Here is a 17,212-nt window from a genome sequence, read left to right as displayed (position 1 = left end):
AATTAAACCATCACAAAGTATTAAATGACAAAAAAATTTCACAAAGTTTGATATCCAATTTCTTCCAAGTATGAGGATGCCCCATGTGTGTTGGTAAACTGCTGTATGGACGCACGGCCGGGCAAAAAAAGGAAGGAGCTCCATTCAGAGCAGATCTGCATTGTCACATTTTACAGGCTATAAACTGTTTATTTTTTTGTAATTTGGACATATGGGGGGTTATTTTTTTGTGGATGAAATCCACTTTTCAGGTACATCATTTCTGGGGGTTCAATAGCTTATTATCAGATTTTATTAACTCTTTCTTAGCGGTGGTTAAAAAAATCATTAATTCTTGTTTATGGTTTTTAGCATTTTTTCCCCCGGACATTCACCATACCATAAAAATAAAGTGTTATCTTTGTTCTATGGATCATTAGGATTACACCAGGACATTGTTAGCAGTAGTGCTGGGAAGTCTGGCTCTTTTTAGTGAGCTGGCTCATTAGGCTAGGCTCACTAAGAAGAGCCAGCTCTTCTGGCTCCTGAACGTCTCCCTATTAAATCTATAATAGGAAGCTGCAGGCCAGTCAATCACCCCACACCACTCCACTTTTAAGCCAATTGAATCGGAATGAAGGGGGCGTGGTGAGACGGTTAGGGGTGGGGTTAAGTGAGCCATCGGCTCACTGAAGGCAGCCGGCTCCCGTCGTTCACAAACAAGAACCGACTCTTAAAGCCAGCTCATTCGAGAACAACACATCACTAGAGAGCAGAGCTACAAGCTACAAGGAGATAAGTGATCCAGGGGAAGGGGGTGACAGGCACAGATCTGTGAGATGTAGCAGAGCTAAAAGTGTAACTATGTAAAAGTCTGTCAGCCTGTGTGTAATAGGTATCATGCATCATGCATCTCTCATCTGTCTCATCTCTCTCTGTCAGTGTGTTAGTACAATGTCAGAAGCCAGATGAAAGTGTATATACACCTGTACCCTGATAATGTAACCACTTTGTCACCCAACATAACTAGATGGATAATACAGTAATGTTTCTGCTTAGAGAGGCTCTGCCCACACCCGGGGATTTTGCACTGAGCAGCATAGGGAGTTATAGGAGCTAAAATAGTAATAACACTGAGTAATATTGTAAAGTAAGCGGTTAAAATGATCTTTATTGTGTTAAAATCACTAGGGGATTGAAATGTAAGAATTTTCTTTTGTGGGAAAACTCCTTTAACCGCATAGGGCAGTGGAGTAATGGGGGGGGGGGAGTCAAGGAGCACATAAAAGCATCTCCCATTCCTTTCCACTCGTATATTCCTTTCCACGGGGTAGGGACTCAAATGGCAGAGGATCACGAAGCTTCATGTCTCTTTGTACCCCTCTGACTCCATGGGGGACATTTATCAGGGCTGCTATGTCTGAAACTGTTGTAGAAATCCTGAAATAATCACAATTGCTAAAGAGAATTGTAATCGTAAACGTGAAGCATGGCACATCCGGTGGGGGAATGGACCATAGCAGTGCATATTTGTAGAAGTAGATGCTTTGTGGCTGCCACACCAGATACATCAGGAGCCTAAACACATGCAGCAGCGTATTATACATTTCCCCCCATATATATCTAACTATAGACCTCCACTGCTGTCCAGGGATGGGAGCAATATGAGAGTATTCCTGGGTCAAATGGATATATACTGTACCCCCCCCCCTCCTCACACAACCCCCCAATGTTTCCCACTCTCCTAACACAACCCCACCATGTTTACCCCTCTTCTCTCACATTCTTTATACCCCCTCCCCCTCTCCAGCCCTCTTATAGTCTACATACCAATGCTGGTACACTTCATTTCCCCGTGGGCCATGTGGACCAATTACATCATTACCGGTCCTGGAGGGAAATGCAATGTACTGCAAAGGTTTATTGCATTTTTGCAACGATTCGCAGCAAAAACACAATGAAACTGAACCGATGGGCGAGGGCTGTACTAGCCCACAAGATTGCGCCACTGTCATCTAGTATGGGGTCCGCCCAAGTCGATTTTCTTGAGTCGCCTCATGGGCTTACTCGGACCTGTTAGTTTATCTTTAAAAAAGCTCCTCCTATGTTGCACTCATTACCCGTAGTAATTGCAGCCGTATAAAAGACAACTTTCCACACAATCAATCACACTCCTTCTCCACCAATGTCCAGACCAGGGCTGGTGTCAGCACAGGGCCCACATAAGGCTGTACATAAGGAATCCACAGGGGTAAGGGGGCTGTATCTAATGAATCCATAGGGGGGGGGGGAAAGGGCTTATAATAAAATAACTATAAGGGGGCTGTTCAGTATGATAAACTAGGGAATGTTTTAGGGAACAGGAGACTGTTTTAGTTTCTGAATTTTTAATGCCACCATGTGAGTTCACTGCGAAGGGGCCCACTGAGGCTCTGTTGCCCAAGGGCCTACTGAAACTATGAGTAATAAAAAAAAAATGTAAACCCCACCTTTCTCTAGAAATTCTAGAAATTGCAGCCATCCTGCAAAAAAGGACACCTTACACAGCTTTGTACACTGAAGTATGAAAAAGTTATTAACATCAAAATATGGCAAAGTGAAGTCTTTATGTGGTACTAAAGATTTTATTTTAAGGTTTTAAAACCTATATAAATTTGGCATTACCGCAATAGTACCAACCCAAAGAATAAAGGGAGCTGCAATTGGGAGCACACAGTGGAAGTCATAACTACAGAGCCCACAAGAAAATGGCGCAGATGCAATTTTTTTACACTGCATTTGGAATTTGTTTCCAAGCTCCCAGTACATGGCATGGAATAATACTGAAACTAAGGAGGACTAGGTCGTCATAGGAACACTCCAGTGAAATCTGATTTATTGAATAAGGACCTGAAGGGAGGAGCATGACTAAACCCTACAGTCATGCTCCTCCCTTCACCCCAATCCTCACCCCAGCCCCTTTCTCCCCAGCCATTTTTTTTTTTTAATTTATTTGTGGTAAATTGATTTAAAGCGATCCGACCTCTTACTAAATAAGAGGTCGGATTCTCCTATCTTGTGTTCTCCTATCATCAGGGGGCCGTTAACACATCCTCTCCAAGCCCCCTGTCTGCGGGGACCTGTAGGAGATGCCGGCTGCAGACTTTCTCCTATACATTGCCGGGCGGCCGCGCTGCACTTACAGCAGCTGCAGCTGTGCCAGGCTTACATACATTGCCGAATCGCTGAGAGCCGGCAGCGATTACGCAATACATAAGACGCTGCCGGCTTCTCCTACAGGTCCCCGCAGACAGGGGGCGTGGAGGGGGTGTGTCGGGCCGCCCCCTAATGAATAAGGCCGACCGCCGGACACAAGATAGGAAAATCCGACCTCTTATTTAGTAAGAGGTCGGATCACTTTAAATCAATTTACCACAAATACATTTTTTTTAAACAGTTTTTATTTGGTTTTGCATTTTTCACACAAAAAATTGACCATACAACAAAAGTGAGGGTATATCGCCCCCTTCAACAATAAACAAGACAAAACATATTGACATTACAACATGGTGCTATGTTTTACATGCTAGGAGTACCCGTAGTTCACATGGCAGAGTGGAACATCAAGATTGGGATACATCATATTAAATATTAAGTTACATAGCAAGTTTATGGTATTCTTAATGGACCCAAGGTGCCCTTCAGGTTTTCCAAAAGGTACCACTGAGTGAGGGTGAAAGGTTGCATTAGTGCTGTGATTTCCCTTTCATTCAAATAAACAACAACCCATTTCCTCCATCTACTAAAGAAATGTTTAGTCTTTAATTTTTTACTCCTCTCCGTCTCCAGTCTTTCTATATACAATTGATGCTTCATTTGTTCTATAATCTGTCGTATGGATGGAAGCTCAGGTTCCAGCCACATTCTCAATATACTTCGAGTGGTCATAAAAGTAATGACATGAAAAAGCTGGGGGATAAATAAGGAGCTATCCTCTGATTCCTCAAGGAAAAAGGTATAATATTGGTTCTAATGGGATTACCCATCCCCACACCTTACGACACATCTCCTGGATCTGTCTCCATAACTGTTGTACATCTGGGCATGACCATAGGCCATGAAACAGATCCGTGGCATCTTCTTGACACTTAGGACAGGCCGTTTTTCTGTCTGGTTTTGCTGGAGAGGAAGGGAGATTAAAGGCATATATTGCCCTATGAAGTATGCGAAAGTTTGTGTCCCTCCATGTTTCATTCAGAACTACTTTCCTGACTGTTTGCCAGCCTTTCACTAATTTCTCCCCTATATCTGTTGTTGTGATATGGCTAGACCATGAGTCAAAAGCTGTTGCTTCCACCTTTTCAGTTATTCTATTTCTTAACTTCGCATAATAAGAGGATATATTGTACCCCCTAGTATCTGGAAATCAAATGGGTTGTTGGATATCTCCTTACTTACGTCACTCAGTTTTGTCATAATTACATCCCTCACTTGGGCATATTGGTCAGTGCCTAAATCAAATTGTTGAGTAAGTTCTTCCATTGTCAACCAGCGAGGTTCAGAGCAGTGAAGTAGCTGCCCCAAATTTATTATTCCTTTTTCTCTCCATTTATGAAACAACCTATTGCTCCGACCCTGCGGTAAAGCAGGGTTGGCCCAAAGCCGCAGGTGTTTTGAAACTGCATAAGACAAACCAAATCTTTTTCTCAGGATTCTCCAGGATGCTGTAGTATCTTTACATATGATTGAACTCTTAAGGTTATATGGTACTTGCGATAGTGGGGAATGCAGTAGTGCTGCTGGGTTGTAAGGGGAGCAGAATGCCTCTTCTAATTCGTAGTCGGAGTAAGAGTTTGTCCTATGTGTCCAGTCAAATATGTGTCTGGCCATACAGGCCAAGTTATATGTTCTTATACATGATAGTCCCATGCCCCCCATTTCTTTTGTCATGATCAGTTTCTCCCTTTTAATTCTGGGTCTTTTCCCATGCTATAGGAAGCGGGAAAATGCAGCATTCATTTTTGCCACATCCACGTGTCTCAGTAATATTGGGACAGTCTGCAACAGGTATAATAATTTTGACACACTTCACAAATAAATTTTTTAAAAAACTGTCTGGGGTGGAGTGAGGATTATGGGGGGGGGGCACATTTTGTGGGGTCATTTTCGGGGTGACAGGTCCTCTTTAAGGCCAGTACATGCTGCATTGTGTTCTATGATGCCACATCTATCACCACCCCCTATAAAATAAGCTAAATTCCCATATATGGACCTATTTCTAGAAGGAGCAAAACTTAATGCTTCAAGTTATTTATTCCTGAAGGAGTTAAATACAAAAAAATTTCTCCTCAGCAATAATAACACTACCATGCGCACGATGGAGCACAAAGCAAAGAAAGCTGAGGCATTATCACATTATCTCCCGTCATGATAGAGTGGGCATTCACCAGGAAACATTGCCGCTACTGGAGCAGCTGAACCTTCAGACTCATCTGGCAGTAACCATCTGACTGACAGAAGAGCGCGGGAAGCATCTCCACGTGATCTGAAGAGGGAATCCCCTGACGTCAGTGCCTCATCTACATATCTATCGTCAGGAGAGGGAGGGTCTCCCCAGCCCATGGTGTGTGTCTACTGGGGGATATTTAAAGGAATGGGGAGGAACGGAGCAGATGGAATAGAGCATCTGCCACATAGAGGACTCAGGCAGAAGACAGGGACAACACACAGGTGCTGAGCCAGGGGAAATACAGGTAGGTGGCAGTGACTAAAGTCATTGGGATCTTCTTTATTATGGATGGTATGAATAATATGTTACAGCAACAGAATAATCACTGAAAATACCAACAAAGTTTATGTAAAATTACACCTTTAACATGTCTTGTACAACTGTGCAGCCTGGCAAAGAAGGGGTTACCAGCAGCCTGTCATAATCTATGTGTATCTGTGCCATGTACCTGTCTAGCCAGAGAGCAAATAAGCAGGATTGACTTTTCTATTATCTTAAGCAGTATTATGCCTACCAAAGCTGACACTGGCATCAATAGACTGGCATATACTGGCAGAAACAAAGACCTGCCTGTAAAATGTCACTGACTTGTTATGAGCCATGGTGGCTGCAGCGGGGAATGTATTAGTCATTGTGTCTCTAGCTGCTAGTCATGACAAAAATGGAAAGAGTTAATTATGTCTGCAGACTATGGAAGAGCAACTGTACGCTGTAACAGGGTACAACCTGTTTTACTGACCATGAGTGGTCTGCAGGGTTTTCTAAATAATACTATTCAATAGTCTAATATCTCCATTAGTAGTTCTAAGAAAGGTGTCTGACATGTGAAACTGGCAGAGCTGATCATTGGTAGCACTGATGGGCAGAAGTAAAGCCAACTATCACCAACATACAGGTGTCCTCTATGGGCACTACGTGATTCATCAACCAAATTGCGAGATGCTTCCGTTATGGCAGTCTTGGCACGGGCGGCAACGCTGCAGAGAGTTATATCACATGCACTGAACACGTTGCTTTGGCATGTGCCCAACCTTATGCTAACCAGAGTCTTGACAAAGAAGACATGTTCATGCAGTGTAATGACTGGCACCTTTGGATCAGAATAAAAATAAATCTTTAAAATTCATCTCAAGAAAAGTTTAGATGATTTGAATGCAGGATGTCAGCATTTTAAAATTCTTTGTTATTGCAGGTTTTCATCAAAGCTTGATAAAAACCAAAATAATTAAATATCCCTGTATTTTTTCACCAAAGCGGACGCTTCTCTGCATTAGACTCTTTCTTTTTTGTCTTGCGAGGGGGTAATCTCTCTTTGTCCTGGATACTGATCAGAGATGATCCAGGATTAGAAAGAAGGCAGAAGTATGATTATACAATTCTGAGGTGCCGACATGGCAATAGAGGGAACCTGGAATATAAGAGCAGTTATTCATAAACGATCCAAACAATTTAACGTAAATATATTATCGGGTAACTTTTGGATTCACTTCTATGTAATGAATGTGTCTACACAACTGTTTAACTACGCTTAAGACATTGTATAATCTACATGTAACATTGTGGTATATCCTATATTGTGTATTCTGATGCCAACCCTTAAAGGTACCAGGGGGAAGAAAACAGTGTTGTTCTATTAAGGAAGACTTAATATATTGCTAGAATATATTAATGCTCACATGATTGTCCACTACTGATCTAATAAGGATCAAAATCATTTTCTAAATGTGGTAATTTACTAATATTTTGTTTATTTGTATTTGTAGTCGCATAGTGCAGAAGCAAGAAGCCAAATTGTAGTTAGTAAATTGCCAGACATCTAACGTTCTCATTTTTTTTACACACAGTAATTTTATGACTACAATTTAGAGCATAGCTGAATATATGGATTAGATCCATTATTTTTTGTAAAAATGAATGCAAGCAGTACCATAAGAGACAATAAAATAAGAGATAAATACGTAGATCTATCGCTGCATTTTTAGGACCCATTTTTAGGTTGGATTAATCCAAAATAGTGATTTGAATAGTCCTCACTTTCAGTTTTAGATAACAATAACATTTTTCTATATACTTGTTTAGTTTTTAGCCTTCTAACATTTTTTAATTTCTGACATTTTTCCCCCCAGATATTGACATGACACTAAACAAAATAGAGAAACTGGGGGGCCTGCGGCAACATAGAGGAAGCCTTCCACTTCCGGCTGACTCACGCCGGCGGGGTAGTATGCCCTTGCCTTACAAACATCAGCTGAGGCGTGCACAAGCTGTAGATGAGCTTGACTGGCCAAGTGTCCATTCCGGGTCATCTGATTCTGTGAGGTCTTCAGACAGTAGCCCAGAGCCTGGCGTCTACAAAGTGATGTTGCTTGGTGACCATGGAGTAGGAAAGACAACCCTTGCTGGCATATTTGGAGGCACACAGGACACCTTTTCCCATGAATCTGACCATCCAGGTAAATTTCTTTGCTGCAGTATTATCATTTTGGGAGGGAAGGGCAGACATTTGTAATAGAACTAATGTTGACTTAGGTTATCATTCTGTTGCCAACAGAGGATACCTATGAGAGAAATCTGGAAGTGGATGGAGAGAAAACAACACTAATGGTATACGATATTTGGGAACAGGTAAGTGCCAAGTTTTCATAGACCTAATAATTTCCTATGCTATAGGTCATTGAAAACTGGTCAAATAGTAAATTCTACATACCAATTCCAAAATAGAGACACCTAAAATAATGTAAAGCAGTATGTCTCATATATTTTTAAGGGGTGTTATATGTGAGTACTTTTGTAAAGAGGATTCAGCCTATTGTGCATGATATGTTATATACCTTAAATCATAGATGTGTTTTTCCCCATGCTAAATGTGACTCTTATCTCCAGTCAGGACCACATACCTGGATGCAAGACAATTGTCTACAGATGGGTGATGCCTTTCTCCTAGTCTTCTCAGTGACAGATCGCGGTAGTTTCCAGCGTCTACCAGGTCTTCTTCTGAGGTTACGAACTGCACGACCACATCGTCAGATTCCAGTGATTCTTGTTGGCAATAAAGGAGACTTGGCCCGCTCCAGAGAGGTCAGCATGGAAGGTACTATCAATTTCAATACTTCAATACTTATAGTAAAAAATATGTAAAGTTGACTATACCTATTACACAGCTTCTGGTTTCTCCATATATTCAGTTAAGCATGCATGTTGCTTAAGGGCCAGTAGGAACCACTAACATTATGTAAGTGTCAGACTTTTATGTGATCCTTGAGCTTAACACAAAATTCTACTCATTGTAAGTAAGATAAAAATGGGAAGCAGGTGCATGGCATCGGTATAAGCATCCACCACTCATCGGCAGGAGAAGCATCATAGCAAGAAGAAAAAAAGGGCATGGGCAAATAGTTTTATAATAATTCCATTTATTGTTTAAAAACTATACAGCAGCATGTTTCATGCTGTACTGTATCTCATGAAAAAGGGCAGCTAGCCAAAAACACATTATATAGTTTTTAAGAATTAAATTGCATTATCATAAAACTATTTGGAGAGTCTGTTTGGCTACCCTGTTCCAGGTTTTTTTCCTCACAACATTGCTACTGATTGAAGTGGACACAGCACAGTTCAACAAACTTTACTTCAGTAAAGGACATAAAGCAGATCGGTTACAGAGAGCAGCACATAGTATTTACAGTCTATTAATAATGGCACACAGCTTGACAGTTCTTAGTAATATGTCCAACTTAGCAGCTGCAGTCTCTAATGAGCTCAGAGCTTAGCAGTTACATGCCTCTGATTGGTACAGAGCTTAGCAGTTACATGCCTCTGATTGGTACAGAGCTTAGTAGTTACAAACCTCTGATTGGCACAGAGCTTAGCAGTTACAAGCCTCTCATTGGCACAGAGCTTGGCGGCTACAAGCCTCTGATTGGCACAGAGCTTAGCAGTTTCAAGCCTCTGATTGGCACACAGCTTAGTGGTTACAAGCCTTTGATTGGCACACAGCTTAGTGGTTACAAGCCTTTGATTGGCACAAAGTTTAGTGGTTACAAGCCTCTGGCACACAACTTAGGGGCTACTAGCCTCTGATTGGTACAGAGTTTAGCGGTTACAAGCCTCTGATTGGCACACAGCTTAGCGGTTACAAGCCTCTCATTGGCACACAGCTTAGCGGTTACAAGCCTCTCATTGGCACACAGCTTAGCGGCTACAAGCCTCTCATTGGCACACAGCTTAGCGGTTACAAGCCTCTCATTGGCACAAAGTTTAGTGGTTACAAGCCTCTCATTGGTACACAGCTTAGTGGTTACAAGCCTCTGATTGGTATATAGCTTTGCAGTTACAGGTCTTTACACAATTATCTTAAAAAGCTCAGTGGTTTTAAGCATTAGATGAGCACATGCTTAATGGTTACAAAACTATAAGTCATACATGTCAAACACAAGGTTCACAGGCCGAATGCAGCCTTCCACCTAAATTTATTTGGCTCCACTGAGGTGCCCTGCCACAGAGGGGATGGTGAATGTTTCTTTATGTAACTACTGCTTAACATTGTGCTTAACCCCTTAACGCTAGAGCTACGGCGCAGAGGTATAGGGAATGTATGAAGAGGGCTCACGGGCTGAGTCCTCTTCATACAGAGGTGGGGGTTGTTGCATACTGCAGCAAACCCCCACCGCTAATAACCGCGGTCAGTGCTTGCACCGATCGTGGCTATTAACCCGTCCGTTGCCGCCGGCAAAGTCGCCGGCGGCATTTAAGCGATCGGTTGCCATGGTAGCCTCAGGTCTTCGTTTGACCCGAGGCTTAATGGCTTCTGCAGATTTGTTACAATGAGCGAGTGGCTCATTGTAATGAATGAGCTGCAAAAATGCCATATATTGCAATACAGAAGGATAAATAACATTACGGGAAAGTTAAATTTGTTACGCACAAAATAAGCCCTCACACAGGTCTGTACACATAAAAATGAAAAAGTTATGGATTTTTGAAGGTGGAGAGCGAGAAATGAGCAAAAAAAAACCTGCGTCCTTAAGGGGTTAACTGTCTACAAGTAGTTATAGCGTATTAAGTCTTACATTTACAATCAGACCTTTTGGTAGCCATAATTTTGATTTGAAAATTAATTTTACACCCCTGAATCCAAAGCAGAAAGCAAAGGGTAAAACCTCATGTTTCTGCTATGGTTAAAGCTGATGGCGGGCTGATTAACAATATTCAACGAGGCTAGAGAGCAACCGTGTCATCCAAGACATACAGGTTGAGGCCACGTTCACAACTGCAGTTGAATTGCGATCTATTTGCAATGCTCAAAGGTTGCATTCATATCATGTTTACGCTAAACACATTGTCAATATTATGTTGACAAACACAAAACAAATACCAAATGTGAACACAGGCTTAGGGTCAAAACCATAAGGTGCGCTAGAAGACATCACTGGCTCCACCTTAGTGTAAAGCCAGTGAGATTTTATACTGATTTCACTCACATGACCAGAGACCATTCTAACCCCCATGCATGACTTTAAATAGTATGGTATATTTGGCACAGTGGCATAGCAAAGATTGTGCTCAGTTCAGAAGCAATACTTTGTTAGGGGTTCTGGTCAGAGTTTAAGGCAGGTTGTGCTGAAGTAGCTTTTCTCCTTTGGGAACACAGTATAAGATATGTTGGGTGGCACTGATCAGTGTGTTCAGACAAATTTTGTTTAATGCTATGGGTAACAAACATTTAAGATAACTTTTGGCCTTTCTTTACATCAGGTTTTAAACAAAATACCAGTGTATGCTCAAAGTGAGAGGAGGAGTGAGCATCGGCAGCAGCCAGTGTCTTCCAAGTTACGTCACTTGTTTCTCCCAAGTGATGTAACTGTTCTTATTTGAATATTTAGATCACTGGGGACCTCCCCAGTTTATGATCAGCAGAGGCAGGGGATGGACACAATACAGTTGAATTCATTCATTGGCTGGAAAAATGCAGCTTGGAGCATGACTTGTCTACTGTCAGCTGTAATGTGGGTTTAGACTCCCTAATCTATCAACAACGTAATCGGTTGTCTATAGGCAAATACAGCTACTAATTGAAGTTTTATTTGCATATGCATAAAAAGACGAATACTTCTGCGTTGCTTCGTCAGTTTATCGCTACAAGGGTAGTGTTTTTTTTTTCATTCTGACTCATCACTATTATTGGTGTTGGGAAGCATTTAGGACATCATAGACCTTTTATGTGGAATGAAAATTAGAGATAACAGTAGCTTTAAGGCTATATAAATAACCATAAAAACACAGGTAAATGAAGATTATAAATGCTTCCAAGTACCGTAACTACAAAACACCCATAATAGCTAAAATTGTAAAACTGTTTAAAAGGAAAAACTGTCTTGTTGCCCAGAACATCCAAGTGAAGCTCAACTGGCATTTCACATTCTGTAACCGAAAGCTATGGTGCAAATGTTTGTTATGGATACCCAAAAATTCTTACTTTTAGATAATTTCATAAATTTGTCTTGTGGTCCATGTAGATTATCTGCTACATATATAGATTTTCAGTATAGTCAACAGGATATAAAGAGGAAAAGCGAGAACTGTCCGTGATAGGCTTCCAGTGAGAGGTGCACCATTTGGTTTTTTAAATACTTTTACTCTTCTGCTATCCAGAACTGCTTTTCTAAGCACAGAAATCTCTAGTTTAGTAACAGGACACTTATTTTGCACTTTGTATAAAATCATTGCACATTAATAAAAATTCTTTAACATTTAAAATTGTTGCATGTAACACAGGTAATATCCAGCCACCCTTTCTCTGCCCAAATTAGTCTAATGATTCATACTGCCTTCTAATTCTGTGCAGTGTACAGAAGCTTTCAGGACATGTGTTGACCCTGAACGCTCCTAAGGCATTGTATTGATCTCTTCCCCGATAACTTAATGTAATAATCCTACTCTATTTGTATTTTTTTCATGGTTATCTATTACCGTACTCCACAACATCAATATTGCCATGACACTGTTGTTTACTCAATTTTTATTTTAATCTTGCAGAGGGACGCTCCCTGGCAGGCATGTTAAGCTGTAAGTACACAGAAACATCTGCTGCCCTTCACCATAATACTCAGGAGCTGCTTGAAGGGGTTGTAAGACAGATTCGTTTACGAAAAGATGAAGGAGAACGCCCTCTACAGACAGCCACACTCTTACCACCAGGACGAAGAGAGAGTTTGACCAAAAGAGCAAGGCGACTCTTGCAAGGGATTATGGGAAAACATAGAGGATTCTTTAAGCAAAGATCAAAATCATGTCACGACCTATCTGTACTGTGAACTATCCTGACCATGTGCCATAAAGGAGTCATGTGAGTTCATGTGGCCAGTCCACCAGTTGAATTATCACCATCTTACATGGGGCTACATCAGCATATGTGCTCCAAAGAATATTCACATCATCAAGCCAAAAGAGACTTGCGATCAAGCAGAAAAAGAATAAAATATCACTATTATTAAAGGAAGTCTTACGGTTGATTCCCCAAATATCCCTCATCTCCGTGCAATTTTTATTATTTTCTAAAATGTACGCTATGGGGCACATTTACTTACTTGTCCTGACGCATTCCCCAAAAGTGTACTGTCCGACGATAATGCACTCTGCCCCAATTCACTAAGATGGTCTGATTTCGTGCTTGTGCCGATATCCCCCCTCAGGTCCGACAAAGTTCACTATCTTCTTCCTGGTGCATGTAAGTGCTTTGTCTTGCGACACAATTTTAAAGTTAAATCCTGCGCTCAGTCCAAATCCGTCAGATCATCCAATGGCCCACCCCCCGATTTCTGTCGCATGAAAGTCAGCGCATCCACGCCACAATCCAGTCGCGTGCGACATAATCCCTTGCTAAATACCTGTCACATCGGCTTAAATCCCGAAAACGTTGGCAAATCTGACGAAAGTGTGTCTGCGCAGGGATGACAGCTCTAAATGCGCAGGGGGACAACTCTGTAGAGGCTACTTGGGTGTGGAGTAGCCATAGTCCGCGCAGCTCACAGAGGTTACTCCATACCCCGGTTTGCATAAAAATTAAATAAAGCTTTAAGACGCATAGGGGGAGGTTTACCAGTAGCGTCTGAGAACAGAACATGGCGACCAGTCAGAGCTCATCTTTCATTTTCCCACAGCTGTTTATAAAATTAACGCTTCTGATAAATCTCCCCATAGTATACATTTTAGAAAATAATAAAATAAACAATAATAAAAATTGTATGAGGGGTTATTTGAGGTGTGTACCGTCAGGGTCAACCAAGTATGTAGATTCCTGATGATGGATTTCCTTTAACCTCACTGCTTGATGTGCCATTCATGAAAGATTCATTACATTTCTAAAGGTTGGGATTGATTGTATAACGAATGATAAAAGAATAGGATTACTTTTTTGTTTTATTTTATTCTTTTTTTTATGCCATCCTTCCTCTTATATTTAGATAATCCAGTGCAAACTAGGATTCTAAGTGAAAATATTAGAACCACACAATACAATGATTGTAAATGATAATTTAAATAATCAGTGTCCGACAGCATAAGTGAATGATCTAAGTATATATAGTAGCGCAAAAAAACCTTCATGCAGTGCTATATTTCATTTTCAATTGCAGGATACTACATTTTGCATAACATTCCATAACTATAGGATAGAAACAAATCAGTTTTTATTTGTATCTTGTATTCATACCAACATTCTTATTAGATCCTTATTGGTTTATACCTGGCATAAAAAGTGTGAAAAATGCCCAAAAACTCTGCTTAAATGTACCCTAAAAGATATTATCATGGTGTTACAATAGAACCTGTGCACCTTGGGCAATAATAAAGCAGCACTGTGATACAGTACTTTTTATACATTTATTTATTGTACTTTTTTTTAATTGTGCCCTACTTAGAAAAAGAAGAAAGAGTATACAGGTGCATTGTATAGTTAGTGCCTGACAAGGTCTATTTCTTTGCTAGGAGACCATATGGATTTTTTGAGTTGTAACTAACAAAAAACAGTGGCGTAACTAGATGCTGGTGGGCCCCATTGCAAAGTCTGTGCCAGGCCCCCGACTATAATGTATGGTTTATAGTAATAGTTTTCTCATATGGGAAAGTGACACTATAAGGGCCCCCTAAACCTCTTGGGCCCAGATGCGATCACAACCTCTGCACCCCCTTACGTTACGCCCCTGACAAAGAATGAACCATTGTCAGGTCTCTGCTTAAAGGAAATCTACCATTTAATTTTATGCATTATGAAGCAATCATACCTTGAGACTGCTGTAGAATATCTTGTTTAGTCCCTGAGCTGAGTGGTTTTGTTGAAAAAACTATTATAACATTCAGGATCTTGGAAAAGCTGGATTGCCTTCAGCCTGTATTAAACGGAGCTTCCTGAACTGTCCTGACAGAACTAATCAATCTGAGCTGGATCACTCATATACAGCAGTTGGGGGGTTGATGCTGTGATTGATTACTTCTGCCTGTCATGCACAACACAGTGATTACACCATCATCTGTGAGAGGCACAGAAGTGACAGAGCTTCATTATCATCATTTTAGAATTATTTTTTTCAGCAAAACCACTCAGCTCAGGGTTAAACAAGATATGCTTCTGCATCAGTGTAGCTATAGCATTCTCAAGGTATGTTTGCTTCATAATGCATGAAATTAAATGAAAGATTTCCTTTAAAGATCATAGGGCCGATACTGTGCTCTTTCCTATTTCGTGGGCTCTGACCAGTTGCCTTTCCAACAACCACCATCTTCCACTTCATGATTGCTTTTGTATTACAGTCCTGCTTGCACAATATGTAACACAAAAGGTTGACAAACGTGGTATCCAGTGGAGTGGTTCTTAGGGTTGCCATTTTGATTGTGCATGACGGAGTGTGGTATAGATGTAGTATACACAGCACTTTTATGCTATAATTCAGCAAAACGGAAGATATCTGATAGATATTGTGCATAGGAGGTGCTGCTGACCTCATGCAGACTGTTGGGTGGTTTGGGAAGGGTTGTGTTTTAGCATGCCCTCCAAGTGAAGAATGTGTAATGCTCAAGCAACGAATAAACACATTTGACTTCTGTGTGTGTAATGTTATCCTTTGTAAGCTACTGGTGTACTATCCATGCTCTATGTTTAGGGCTTTCCCTCCACCTCCATGATTTTGCACAGTACCTTTGCAGTGAGTATACCTTACTCCTTCCCCCTCCCCATAACAATCTCCCTGTCTTCTAACCTTAAAAGGAGAAATTCATTTGAACAGACTTTGTTGTCATGGAGACCAGAAGCCAACTATATTATATTGCTCCCCTGTATCTGGGGGAGACGTTGCCATGGGAACTCATACATGGCATCCCGTACCACAGTGAAGGCTATTGTGATAAGATTGAGAGGAACACAAATAACGAAATTATTCTTTAACCAGCCATTTCAAGGCCTGCAGAAAACATCGCAGGTAAAGAACTGCAGCAATGTCTGCCAGGGAGATCTCGCTACATAGATCTCTGCTATGTGCTGCTTATAATTTTCCATAAATTCTAGCAGAGGTACAGTGAAGCCTTTTGCTGTCAATACTAATAGTGATCTGATGGTAAAGATTTTTTTTTCTAAATGCAAACTGAGATCAGGCTGCTAAAATGCCACCACTAACCCCTTCCTGCCAATGCCGTTTCTTGGTTTTTACGTTTCCATTTTTTGCTCCCCTCATTTAAAAATGTATAGCCTTTTTATTTTTCCATGTACAGAGTTTTATGAGAGCTTCTTTCTGCACTGCACTGTACGTCCTAGTGGCGGTATTGAATATTCTATGCTGTAGACGAGAGGGAATAAATAAAATTCCCAAAGTGGTGAAATTTCTGTAAAAATGCATTTGGGCCAGTTTCCTGTGGGTTCTGTTTTTATGGCTTTCATTTTTAAAAAAAAATTAAAACCTTTAATTTAAAAAAATTATTTATTTCTCCATAAGCTGACGCTAATAAACGAAAGTTTAATGTATCAGTTAAAAATCCTATTGACATCAATGTAAATTTTATGTCATTCCTTATGCAGGTGGGTTTTTTTTAATGGAAAAAATAATGGCGGCTGCAATACATTTTTTCCGGATGTTATAATTTTTACAGTTATTACATAATAAGAGAGAGATAAAGATAGACAGAGTTGGTTAATCTTTTCAGATAGATATAGACAGAGATATTTAATCTACCGTATATACTCGGGTATAAGCCGACCTGAGTATAAGCCGAGGTACCTAATTTTACCATCAAAAACTGGGAAAACCTATTGACTTAAAGATGAGCCTAGTGTGGGAAATGCATTGGTCACAGTCTCCCAGTATATAGCCAGCCAGCCCCCAGTGGTATATAGCCAGCCCCCAGTGGTATACAGCTAGCCCACAGTGGTATACAGCCAGCCTGCCCCCATGTAGTATACAGCCAGCCTGCCCCAGTAGTATACAGCCAGCCTGCCCCCAAGTAGTATACAGCCTGCCCTCATGTAGTATACAGCCAGCCAGCCCCCAGTAGTATACAGCCAGCCTGCCCCCATGTAGTACAGCCAGCCCCCAGTAGTATACAGCCAGCCTGCCCTCATGTAGTATACAGCCAGCCAGCCCCCAGTAGTATACAGCCAGCCTGCCCCCATGTAGTATACAGCCAGCCAGCCCCCATGTAGTATACAGCCAGCCCCCAGTAGTATACAGCCAGCCAGCCCCCATGTAGTATACAGCCAGC

General features: G+C 41.1%; 1 protein-coding gene across 2 annotated transcripts; it reads left to right on the top strand.

The window, feature by feature from the left end:
- Positions 1 to 5,469: 5,469 nt before the first annotated feature.
- Positions 5,470 to 15,569, top strand: REM2 (RRAD and GEM like GTPase 2). 2 transcript variants are annotated; one of them, XM_072150557.1, is made up of 5 exons: positions 5,470 to 5,711; positions 7,594 to 7,920; positions 8,019 to 8,092; positions 8,351 to 8,558; positions 12,503 to 15,569. In XM_072150557.1, the coding sequence occupies exons 2-5, from the start codon at positions 7,602 to 7,604 to the stop codon at positions 12,778 to 12,780; spliced, it is 879 nt and encodes a 292-aa protein (XP_072006658.1). In that variant the 5' UTR covers positions 5,470 to 5,711; positions 7,594 to 7,601; the 3' UTR covers positions 12,781 to 15,569. The 2 variants fall into 2 exon arrangements, with proteins under 2 accessions (XP_072006658.1, XP_072006664.1); XM_072150563.1 differs by lacking the exon at positions 5,470 to 5,711 and adding an exon at positions 6,710 to 6,921.
- The last annotated feature ends 1,643 nt before the right edge of the window (positions 15,570 to 17,212 follow it).

This window comes from Engystomops pustulosus, chromosome 1, assembly GCF_040894005.1.
Source record: "Engystomops pustulosus chromosome 1, aEngPut4.maternal, whole genome shotgun sequence".
In the NCBI taxonomy this organism is placed as follows: Eukaryota; Metazoa; Chordata; class Amphibia; order Anura; family Leptodactylidae; genus Engystomops; species Engystomops pustulosus.
The sequence above is the reverse complement of the archived record's forward strand: the minus strand, read 5'-3'. Positions and strand labels throughout refer to the sequence as shown.

Coding starts and splice junctions, on each gene's coding strand:
- REM2 (XM_072150557.1), top strand. CDS start 7,602: ATGACACTAAACAAAATAGAGAAACTGGGGGGCCTGCGGCAACATAGA. Junction 7,921..8,018: donor CCATGAATCTGACCATCCAG/GTAAATTTCTTT, acceptor TGTTGCCAACAG/AGGATACCTATGAGAGAAAT. Junction 8,559..12,502: donor CAGAGAGGTCAGCATGGAAG/GTACTATCAATT, acceptor TTAATCTTGCAG/AGGGACGCTCCCTGGCAGGC.